Genomic DNA, 12,355 nt, shown 5'->3' with positions numbered 1-12,355 from the left:
ATGACCTTTTTTGTTACAAAATATCCAGTTGGGGTTGAATGTCTGTTTGGCTCCATCTGCTGAGAATCTCCTTGAGCTATGTGTTGAGCATGATGGTTCAGGTTTCGATTCTGTGGATTTGGCCAATCTGTTTAGGTTCACTGATGAGTGTCTGTATGCCTATGGTGTCCTTGGTTCTCCTCAGATGCAAAGCGTATTCATGCACGAGTGTCTTCCATCCTTGACGCAGAGTCTGGTGGTTGTGAGAGTCATATTTCGTTTCATATATACATATTTCAGTCATCGTTTCATTTTTCGAGTTTCATAGTCATATTTCATTCAGATGTTTTCGTCTCTTGTCAGCATATATGTTTCAGAGAAGAAGGTGAAATATTCACACTTGGAAGCACTAAAGTGAAGGACGCAATCTCCTTTCTGTCTCGTATCTAAGTCTTCACTGTCCCTGCACTTTCCCTTCTTTGTCATATCGAGTTGATCTATGATTCAGTTTCAAGGTCTTGGTCAACGTTAGAGTTCAACTCTTTTCGTTTTGGAAGCAATGCGATTCTGCATGGCTACTGTCCATGTCACAACCATTTCGCCATCAATATTTTGCAGTTCCAAAGCAGCCTCCATATAAATTCGTTTATGAACTGCCTTCCAGTCGCCATCCAAAGAGAATGTGATCATGAAGACTCTTTCAGTCTCGGTCATGTCTCTTTTATTGTGCTTGGGGTTTGAAACAAAGAATGGGTGAGCAACTGCCACAGAATAAATAACAATAATCCATCTAATTAATTGGAAGCCATGGTTCATCCTTCATAAATTTGGGCCAGCACCAGTTACTGAAGTTTTGCCATTGGATACAGTTCCTCGATCTGTTAGTTGTTTTCAAAACTAACTCGCATGTTTCGGCTCACAACGTTCGCCTCTCCACATGCAGTTGCAGAGATTGACATCACAGATTTGCTCTGTTGACATGATTACACCAATCATCATACAAACATCTATTTTCTACAAATATATTTGGACTATTAGTGACTGTATTTATTTGAAATTTCATGTGTGATATCAAGAAGGTCCAGTTGGTCTCGGGTCGAAGCTGTCTCATCTGTCTGAAGGGTGTAAGGGATCAAAATGGTATTGAGGTTTAAGTGGTCTTAAGGGTCTTTTTGGGTCTTCAGGGACTGTTGGGGACGTTTGGGTCCTCATGGTCTTCAGGGTCTTTGGTTATTTGAGGGTCTTTTGGTTTTGGGCCTCTGGAGTCTTGGGTTCTTTGGAGCTTTCAAGGTCTCTCTCAAGGTCTCTCTCAAGGTCTCTCTCAAGGTCTCTCTCTCTCTCTCTCTCTCTCTCTCTCTCTCTCTCTCTCTCTCTCTCTCTCTCTCTCTCTCTCTCTCTCTCTCTCTCTCTCTCTCTCTCTCTCTCTCTCTCTCTCTCTCTCTCTCTCTCTCTCTCTCACATTCTGTCTTTGTGGGGACTTTGGGGTTTTCGCGGGTTTCGGGCCTTTTTGGGTTCCCTTGGAATTTTGGGTCTTTTTGGGTCATTCGGGGTCTTGGGGGGTCTTCGGAGTTTACAGGGTCTTTTGGAGTCATTATGGGTCTTCTGGGTATTTGGAGTCGTTGGGGGTTTATTTTTTCTTCGGGAGTTTATGGGGTCTTTGTGTCTTGGGGGTTTATGGGGTCTTTGGGGGTTTATGTGGTCATGTGGGGTTTACAGTTTCTTCAGGGGTTTATGGAGTATTGGGTTCTTTGGGGGTCTTGGGAGTCTTTGGAGTCTTGGGTACTTTGGGGGTCTTGGAGTTCTTTGGGGTCTGTCTCTCTCTAAAACATGCTAAAACTTGGGGGTCTCGGGGTCTTAAGAGTCCTCAGCGTCTTAGACGGTTGTCAAAAGTCAAAGGAGTCTCAATCGTCTAAAGAGTCGAAAGGTGCATTCCAATAGTACATAAATAAGACATATAGTCACACGGACCGAGAGATGGAGGGAAGGAAGGACAGATGGACGCATGCTGAGACTGAGCTCTTTATGCATATAGATGTCTGGTCTTGCCATTTTCGCATTATTATCATGATGATGTTCTCATTGCTTTATACTTTTCGAATATCCTCACCACTCATTCCATTTAAAAAATACTACTAATCATGGTATTGCACTCTTCATTGAATGAGGAATTTTAGTCCACCTAACACCTATTTTATTCAGAGTTTTAGCATGCTTTCGAGAGAGACAGACAGAAAGCGCCAGCAGAGTAAATATAAATTTCATGCATGTGAAAGTCACAACTGTAGACCACAAGTTCATCGCTCTTCATTGGAGTTTCCTTTATTGCCATGAACTTTCTTGCACATTCTTTTACCTGGGAATAAAAACTGACAATATTTGTTGGAGCAATAGAGAATGCAAACATGGTATTATACATTTGGTGGATATCCATCACCTCCATCGTTAATGAAGGTGGTAGGAGAAATGGAAATGTTGTTTTACCTGTAAGGCTCAATTCCTTTTACCACTTGACCCATAAAGGGAGTCTCATGACTTGGATAAACTCATACTCACAACATTTTGGCATGTGCACAAAATCGATTTGAATATATACTCATGGTCTCCTTGTTTGAGCTTGTTCCACTGGAACCATCTGCGGTCCCTTCCCAGAATTATGTTCCTAAAAAATTTGGCACATCCTACAATATCATTCTGCAATTGGGTTAAAACTTGGCCAATACCATTGATTTACAATACTGGAACACGTACACCCCCCCCCCTCTTTTTATTTTATGGCCATGAAGCAGATAAGCAAATAAAGTTTCAAAATTTTAGGGAGCAACAATGTGGCCATCGTGTGACTTCCAAAGCTTAACATTGTTATCAAATGTACATCCAGACACTACGCCTACATCGCACTTGCCTTCTTTCGAAGCCGCTTGCAGTACGGCCACATCAAGGGTTGGAGAGTGTATGTGTAAAGTGAAAAAATATCCAGATACCATTAAACATCACCAAATTATCAAAACCTCCCATGTGAGTTTCACACTTCATCACAGCAATCGTAGAGGGCAGCAAAATTGTTTTTCGTCATCACAATTAATTGGCCATTTTTAACCGGGGTTCCAGAAGATGTTAAGAACCCACGTTGCCTCCAGAGGGCGCCAAAGTCATGCACAATGCCATAAGCAGAGCTATAATTTCCCAAAACAATAGATGCGATGGTTCGTACAGCAATGGAGGCAGTTTTTGTAATTTATCTTCAATTGCATCTGTCTCTGTCCTCATGCCCCATGCAAAACTTACAGTTTCCCCCCAGACAAGAGCGCCGAGAGAGTGTCGGCATTCCCATGAACTTCTCGGCTCTATGGGCCACATTGACATTATACTGCTGCAATTTCTCCAATAACCTTGCATCTGGGCATCAGGCTCCTTGAACCGTAAGAGCCAATACAAGGATGAGTGGTCTGTTCTCACCAAAACTTTCCACCCATACAAGTACGGATGGAAATGAGTCATACCAGACAGCATGGCCAATAAATCTTTGTGAGTTTTGCAATAATTTTGCTCGGGCCGATTCATGGCCTGACTGTAATATGCAATCACTCTTTCCATGCCCCCTCCTGTGTCTGAGACAAGACTGCACACAATCCTCCTGGCTGGCATCCGTGTCCAGGGTTAAGATCCCATCATCGTTGGGGTAAGCTAAAACTGTTGTGGATGTCAAACACCCCATAAATTTGAGGAAGGCATTGTTGCACTCCCGTGTCCAATGAAATCTCTTTGCATTCTCTGTAAGTCGGTGAAGGGTGTGGTGAATTGAGGTGAATTGAGGGACATGACGCGGGATCACATGTTGTGCGTCTCGCGTATAAGGGGAGGTCTCTGCGGCACGAGTGGTTGTCCCCGGGGCATTGCCATTTACATCGGCTGTTCACTTGATGCTCGTTAACTGAAGGTGCTCATTGACTGGTGAGAATGGAGATTATATCGAACTCCGTGCTTACGCGGATTTATTCTGCGGTGATTAATCGCACATGTATACGTTACTGCTTATGTACTCCTAGCTGAACCTGTATTCCCCGGTGTGCCCGCAGAAGCGGCTCCAATCAAATGGAATAAAGCCTAAACTCTGAAGGTTCATCTCTCGCTCTCATTTCAATTTATTCCATTTGGTTTTCTCGGCTCTCTCAACCAACGATGGACAAGATCTACAAACCAGAGAGGTTCGACGCAGACCCAAACGCGACTGACGCAGAAATGAAATGGTCGCATTGGTTCTGTTCCTTCTCACACTATCTGACCATCATCGAGGAAGGAGCTGACAAATTTGCCGCTCTCGTGAATCATGTCTCGCCCAGCGTGTACAGGCTCTTCTCGGAGTGCGACACTTACGAAGCAGCGATTGACGTGCTGCAGGCGCTCTACGTGAAGCCCAAGAACGAGGTATACATACGACATCTTCTCAACACACGCAAGCAAGCAGCCGGGGAGACAATCGATCAGTTCCTGCAAGCTCTGAATCAGCTGGGAAAAGACGGCAGCTTCCGGGCCGTAAGCGCCGAGGAACACCGAAAGGAAGCCACACAGGAGGCATTCATCCAAGGACTCAGATCAGCCCACATACGGCAACGCTTACTAGAGAAAGCGCAACCCACTCTTGACAAGGTAGTCGATCAGGCACGAGCGATGGATACGGCTCAGCAGCAATCTGAGTCATTTGGGACACCGATGCTGCTAATGAACGCTGCTACGGTGGGAACTCAAGGAACCCCACTGGCACAGACACAGCCAGACATAGGGGATGGAGAAACACCCGAGGAGCCGGATACCCAGGCCACGTCAAACTCCTCAGCAACTGCTCCGGTTGGTAAATGCTTCTTTTGTGGGTACAAAAGGCATCCTCGTAAAAAATGTCCCGCCAGAGATGCCACATGCATGAATTGCGACAAGAAAGGACATTATGCCAGGGTATGTAAATCTACTCTAAGGAGAAATAAACCCACTTCTGCGGCTCTCTACTCGCAAAATAAATTAACTGCAGCCTCCCCGGGGAATCTATCCAAGGCTATCATCAACGTACGAATTAACGGGCATATGGCTGAGGCACTGATTGATACCGGTAGCTCTGAAAGTTTCGTCAACAGCTCGCTAGTGAAGGGCAGGAAATGGATAATCCACCCGACAGACAATACGGTATGCATGGCCGCCACCTCACTACAATCCCGCGTACGAGGGTACTGCAATGTTGAATTGGACGTAAAAGGGTACACGCATCGGGATGTAAGGGTACTGGTGCTTCGTGATTTGTGCGCAGACGTAATTCTGGGTCATAATGTCCTCAAGCAGCACACGAGCGTCGAAATACCCTTTGGAGGAAGCAAACCTCGTCTAATTTTAAATGCGTTGACCACCGCGGAGGTGACGTCCCCCAGCTGTTCGCTAACTTGTCGCCGGTCTGCAAACCGATAGCGATTAAATCGCGGCGATATACCACTGCTGACATGAATTTCATCACTTCAGAAACCAAGCGATTACTGGAAGAAGGAATTATAGAACCGAGTGACTCGCCACGGCGCGCACAGGTGTTAGTAACCAGCAGTCAGAACCATAAGAAACGAATGGTTGTCGATTATTCCCAAACGGTCAATCGCTTCACCCAACTCGACGCCTACCCCTGCCGCGCATAGATGAGATGGTCGAACGCGTGGCCAATTATAAGGTATTCAGTACCATCGACTTGCGAAGCGCCTATCATCAAATTCCCATCCGAGAGGAAGACAAACCTTACACTGCATTCCAGGCAGGGAGGCGCCTCTACCAATTCAGGAGAATACCTTTCGGTGTCACGAATGGAGTAGCTTGCTTCCAACGGGTTATGGACGACATCATCTCAGATGAAAACCTCAAAGACACTTTTGTTTACGTGGACAATGTCACAGTGTGCGGTAGGGATCAGGGGGAACATGATAGGAATCTAGACAGATTCTTGAGCATTGCTAGAAAATATAATCTGACTCTCAACTACGAGAAATGCGTATTCTCGGCAAGGTCAATTGACCTTCTCGGCTACACAATAGCCGACGGCACAATTAAGCCTGATCCTGAACGATTGCGCCCGCTCCGTGAGCTTCCACCACCTCAGGACTTGCAGACAATGCGCCGGGTGATCGGGATGTTCGCTTACTATGCGAGATGGATTTCGCAATACTCCGAGAAAATACATCCCCTAGTGCATTGCAAAAACTTTCCACCAGATGCCGCTGTTGTAAGAGCTTTCCACAACCTCAAGGATGATATCAGTAAGTCCGTGGTTTTATCGATCGACAGCTCGGTGCCCTTCGTGGTGGAAACCGACGCTTCAAATCACGCCATAGCTGCTACACTTAATCAGTCTGGGCGGCCGGTCGCGTTCTTCTCGAGAACTCTTTCTAGAAGCGAGCAGAGACACTCAGCGATAGAGAAGGAAGTGTACGCCATCGTTGAAGCGCTGCGGAAATGGAGACATTATTTACTGGGAAACCACTTCACGCTCGTTACGGACCAACGATCCGTGGCATTCATGTTTGATGGGAAAAATAACGGGAAAATTAAGAATGAAAAAATTATGAGATGGCGGATAGACCTAGCTTGCTACAGTTACGACATTATTTACCGGCCCGGGAAAGAAAACCCTGCTGCAGATACCTTCTCTCGGGTCTACAGTTCGGCAACAATCAGTCAGGCTTTGCAAGACCTCCATGTGTCTCTGTGCCACCCGGGGGTAACCAGGATGGCACATTTCGTGCGCAGACAAAATCTTCCCTATTCTGTTGAAGATATTAAACAAATGAATGCTTCATGCCCTGTTTGTGCTGAACTAAAACCCAGATTCTTTGGCGCGGCATCTGGCAGACTGATCAAGGCCACTTCCCCCTTCGAGAGACTAAACATCGACTTCAAAGGGCCCCTGCCGACCGAGACAGACAACAGATACATATTCACCGTTGTTGATGAATATTCAAGGTTCCCTTTCGCATTTCCGTGCTCGGATATGACCTCGGGCACTGTCGTGAGATGTCTCTCTGACCTCTTCGCTATGTTTGGGAGACCTTCGTACATACATTCAGACAGAGGGCCGTGTTTCATGTCGGCCGGGCTAAAACAATTCCTACTAGAGCTCGGCATAGCAACTAGTCGAACGACGGGTTACAACCCACAGGGAAACGGGCAGGTGGAAAGGTATAATGGAGTTATTTGGAAAGCCGTAACTCTGGCGCTGAAATCGAGAGGACTGGGCCCCGAGCGGTGGGAGGTTACTCTTCCCGACGCTCTGAATTCCATACGCTCTTTGCTCTGCACGTCCACCAATGCAACTCCTCACGAACGAATGTTTACTCACCAGCGACGTTATGTTGACGGTCAAACGGTGCCCAACTGGCTGACCCATCCCGGTACAGTGTTCATGAAACGCCCGGTACGACAAAGCAAGTATGAACCCCTGGTGGAGGGGGTCGAACTCATTGACACTAATCCAGAGTATGCTCATGTCAGGCTCCCGGATAGCAGGGAGACCACTGTGTCGGTTCGCCATCTGGCTCCCTCAGGTACTCCTCCCGCCGGTACACCACCTTCTGGCACTCCTCCTTCTGACATTTCCCCCCCCAGGAACTCCGCCGGGCGACGGGGCTGCCGCGTTCCACCCGAGAGCAATCGAGGAGTCATCCCCGGCACAAGTCGAGGCTCACCAAGAGGATCGGGAGTCTCCCTCAAGTGAAACTGCCGTTTACTCCCGGAGAGGTCGACGAATAAGGCCCCCTCGACGACTCAATCTGTAAAGGGGATTATCGGCATTCTCGCTGCTCATGCTCCCATATGCTCATTATATCATATATCGATGCTCATTTCCATGCTCCTACAACTCAAAATAATCACTGCTTGGCATGTATGCTTCTGTAGACCTATTAGTCCGCGTTGCTTGAAATGTATACTCCTATAGTGCTAAAGCAATCATGGTGTGTAAGATGGGCCCCTAGTTACATTTTAAAGGTGAGGAGAATGTGGTGAATTGAGGTGAATTGAGGGACATGACGCGGGATCACATGTTGTGCGTCTCGCGTATAAGGGGAGGTCTCTGCGGCACGAGTGGTTGTCCCCGGGGCATTGCCATTTACATCGGCTGTTCACTTGATGCTCGTAAACTGAAGGTGCTCATTGACTGGTGAGAATGGAGATTATATCGAACTCCGTGCTTACGCGGATTTATTCTGCGGTGATTAATTGCACATGTATACGTTACTGCTTATGTACTCCTAGCTGCACCTGTATTCCCCGGTGTGCCCGCAGAAGCGGCTCCAATCAAATGGAATAAAGCCTAAACTCTGAAGGTTCATCTCTCGCTCTCATTTCAAAGGGACCTGGCTATCTCTGAAAATTTTGCCACAAAATGCCATTAATAGGAGGAGAGTCCCAAAAACCCCCCCACCTCTTTGATGTTGCGAGGTACAGGCCACTCCTGTACTGCCGTGATTTTACCTGGGTCAATTTTCACCCCCACGCGCCCTATCACCTGATTGAGATAAGCCACCTCTTTTGGAAAGAAAGTGCATTTTTCTGGACTCAATTTCAGACCCACCTTTCTGAGATGCCCAAACACCTAGTCCAAATTGGTTCTCCTGTAGCTCAGCCAAATGTTTTTGAATTTCCCAAAGAAATCGTCCAGGTACATCAGGCATGAATGCCATGGCATGCTACCTAATACACGCTCCATCAATCTCTCAAAGATGGCGGTGGCGTTACACAAACCAAACAACATCACAGTGAACTGATACAGTCCCTTCCTGTGGAAAATGCCATTTTCTCCTTCCCTGCCTTATCCATCTCCATCTGCCAATACCCACTCTTGAGGTCCAAAGTTCAGAACCAATTTGAGCTTGCAAAGGCATAGAAGGTATCGTCAATTCGAGGCAGGTGATAGGAGTCTTTGAGTGTCGTGTTGTTAAGTTGGCGATAGTCCATGCAGAAACGTGTAGTCCCATCCTTCTTTTAACCAACACAACCGTTGACATCCAAGGACTTCATGAGGACTCAATGACACCTGCTTCAAGCATCTTTTCTACCTGCTCATTAGCTTTCTCCCTCTTACCCCACAGGAGCTGTTGGACAGGCTGACAAATAGGCCAGTCCTCTCCAACACAGATCTGTTACTTCACTAGGCCAGTACACTCAATATCCTCGGAAGACAAAGACAAGATGTCTAGATGACAATTCATTAAATTGTGAAAGGAATCTTGCTGGGCCCCTCTAAATCTACGCTACTCTAAATTACCATCTCACAAATGGGATCGGGCCAATTCCTGCAAGTTTCTGAAGCTTCCCTCTGGGGTCAGTCCGCTCAAAGCAAAAAGCACAATTAAGCAATTCGTTCACTTTGTCTGTCTGCCTGTCTACAGACATTGGTCTGTGATTGAGCAACTACAGTACTTCATATCAATCCAATTTTATATTTTGATCACTGTAGAATACAAATTTGAACATGAACCTGCAATTTAGCAGTTCTTTGGCTCTGAATTTGGCAAACTGAAAGAAATCCCAACCAAATCCCGCATGCTCCCAGTTGAAAGGTAATTTTTAAGGGTAGCGGGATGGCATCATCACTCCTTGCCATCGCATCACACCATGGCTTGCTATGGGGCTCACAAGAAACTTGGAAGTTGGAGGCAGGAGAAAGCAATTCGGACCAGCAAGACTGTGCTGTCAACACACCATATCAATCAATCAATGTAACAACTTATCAAGTGAAATTCACTGGTGGAGGAGGTGTGGGGATGAGATCAGTGAGGCAATCACAGACATCAATCACCACAGAGTGAAACACACTTGATATAAAAATGTGACCAAAATAAAATGCCAAATAGAACTGCACCGCTTCCTTTGGTGGTGGACACGGGTGAGATTTTTACTTGGCAAAAACATATTTTTGCCAAGTATGTTGGTCTCCAGAATTTGTCTGTCTGTCTGCCTGTTTGCCACACAATTTCTTTCCCTCCCTTCCCTCCCCCCTCCCCCCACCCCCAGAATAAAGGGCCGAATAAAGACCCAGTGGGGTCCATTTCTTTTTGGGTGTGTGTGTCTGTGTGTGTGTGGTGCCAGTCTGGTAAGTCGAAATTGTTAAGTGCTTTTGCTCACTGGACATTGCCTGCATATTCGTGATTAAGTCTGCTCTGTCTCGCTTCCCGATTACTATAAAATAAACCCCTGTTAAATGTACCAGCTCGTTGCCTGTCGTTTCTATCATTGACCCAGCATGGTGAGGGCTTGAGAAATAGTGAGGCCGTCTGTGCCGTAAGTTGTTCATTTGGACCGGCACGGCTTTGGTAACTCCCGCTTGGTTACGCCGGATCCGAGTCGGTAACAGCGACTCGGTTCGGTCAAAGTCGGCCGAGGGTGTGCTTTCCCCGGTAGTTAAATGGCGTAGGTACTGAGGTAAATTGGAATTCGACAAGTGGACCCTACCTCATGCCATCAAAATATTGGCGACCACGGTCCTTTAAGGCGTAAGCGGCCCGTCGACTCCGGAGTTATCTGGGGTGACGACCTTCCAATTCCGGTGTTCGGTGGGAGATGGCCCGACTGCTCCATCTAGCGGTTGTCCTCGCCACCGACTCCCGGCCCACAACAATATTGGGTGTGTGACAATGAAGAATTGTTTCAATTTCAGTGAAGATCTAAATCTGAATCCAGATACGATAATTTTTTATTTTTAATACGTGATTTTTCACCATTGAGAAACGTTGCCAAAAACGATATATCACAAGACATATCAAAAAGTTGTGGATGAGTTGGTCAGATGACAATAACAAGTCGATTCAATTTTGGTTCAGGTTAGCAAATCAATATCCTACTTATCAGTGGGATACAAAAGGTAAACTATTTAGCCTGGTGAAAGTGTGCAATCAACTGAGTGCCCTTTTCATACTTCAATTGCATTTTCCATGCCATACATATCCTGTGTGTTGTATTTCTTTCAAACAACATTTGCACGCGAAAAACTCGTCCTTACTGAGCCCTCGTTTAGTATTTGAATTATATTTCCCTCTGTGTTCAGGAATGGATTTGTTGGTTCAGCCAACGATGAAGACGACATGCTTTTTATGTTGCCAAGTTTAATGACATTATCCATGCAAGTGCTTTTTCATACTTTAATGAGGAATATATGAAAAAGTTATCCATCCAGTTTTGACACTCATGCCTTAATTGTAATTTCAGTAATTTGTATGATCATCAAGGTATTCTGAACGGATCACACATCACAGGTTCAAATCCCCTTTCTACGTTATGACGTCAATAATTTGTTAACCCTCGTCTTGAAAACGTGAGGCATTCAGTCGGTAAGATTGAGATGTGGTAAGAACAAAGGTAACGTGAGGTCAGAACAAAGTATATGGTTTGTGGAACATTTTGAGCACCTCTTGTGTCATATTAACTACACTCTCCTATTACTGCTTTTGATCAGTATATAAAATTAAATGATTCGGTTACATTCTTTGTTCAACACCATGACTCTGCATTCTTTTTCTGAATGTATGTTTTTGCACAACAAGGTACGCTTGATTCGAGTCATCATGTTAAGATTCCCAACTCGTTCTTTTCTTCCATCTAAACGCAGCAAGCGTTTATAAGCTGCCATGAGTTCAGGGCTTCGTGAATAGAGAACCGGGTTACATGCTGAGTTCAAGTAGCCCAGCAATAAAAATAGAAAGAGTAGAACATCACTTGTGCATGTCGGACAGACGATTTTAAGTGGGTAAATGATGTGAAGTGGGAACCAACAAAACAGGAATATTCCTGTAACAACGCTTAAGGTTTTCAAAGCTCGATGCTCACTCAACGTGTTCACTCCTTTGTTCCGAGTTTCTTTGCAATCTTTGTTTCTTCCATGGGATTGCATGTTCAATACACCCTGTTTCATTTTCCACAACTGTAACAAAAATAATTGGCAATATCATTTGCAAAATATTTCATATTGTTCATTTCATGGCAATTTTTAAAATCTGGTTTATAAATGGAAGGCAGGATTCCCTTGAGGAACACACTTTTGCCTCAGAGCTGCTTTTCTGGATTCGAATCTCAGCCCAGCTATACTGTAAACTGTTATCCTCATGTTTCACAAGCAGTGAGACACATCAACGTGTGTGCTGTCCCTTGGATGGAAGTTAAACTGGGTATCTTGTATGCCAGCATTACTTGGTGGATGTTAAAGATCCCACAGTGTCGTTCATGAAAAGGAGGTGAGCTCGTGCTCGCATCCTTTAAAAAAATCCTGAATTCCAAAAAATACAGTGCTGATCTGACCAGGATTGTAACTCCCACCAAGAATCTGCTTTGCCAGAACAAACCCACTTCCTTCCACGTTCCT

At 45.6% G+C, this 12,355-nt stretch overlaps 1 protein-coding gene and 1 pseudogene across 2 annotated transcripts in view; one reads left to right on the top strand and one right to left on the bottom strand.

Moving 5' to 3' along the window:
• LOC147033030 (DDB1- and CUL4-associated factor 10-like) overlaps positions 1-12,355 on the bottom strand; it is a 300,685-nt pseudogene that overhangs the window by 180,407 nt on the left and 107,923 nt on the right. The window lies entirely within an intron of this gene.
• LOC147033033 (uncharacterized) lies at positions 3,778-5,430 on the top strand. Its single transcript, XM_085871902.1, has 2 exons — positions 3,778-3,930; positions 4,056-5,430. Exon 2 carries the CDS (start codon positions 4,159-4,161, stop codon positions 5,428-5,430), a length of 1,272 nt encoding a protein of 423 aa, XP_085728028.1. The 5' UTR covers positions 3,778-3,930; positions 4,056-4,158.

Source organism: Eptatretus burgeri, chromosome 2 (genome assembly GCF_056783735.1).
Source record: "Eptatretus burgeri isolate ZD-2024b chromosome 2, Ebu_testis_v1, whole genome shotgun sequence".
NCBI lineage: Eukaryota > Metazoa > Chordata > Myxini > Myxiniformes > Myxinidae > Eptatretus > Eptatretus burgeri.
The sequence above is the reverse complement of the archived record's forward strand: the minus strand, read 5'-3'. Positions and strand labels throughout refer to the sequence as shown.

Coding starts and splice junctions, on each gene's coding strand:
- LOC147033033 (XM_085871902.1), top strand. CDS start 4,159: ATGGACAAGATCTACAAACCAGAGAGGTTCGACGCAGACCCAAACGCG.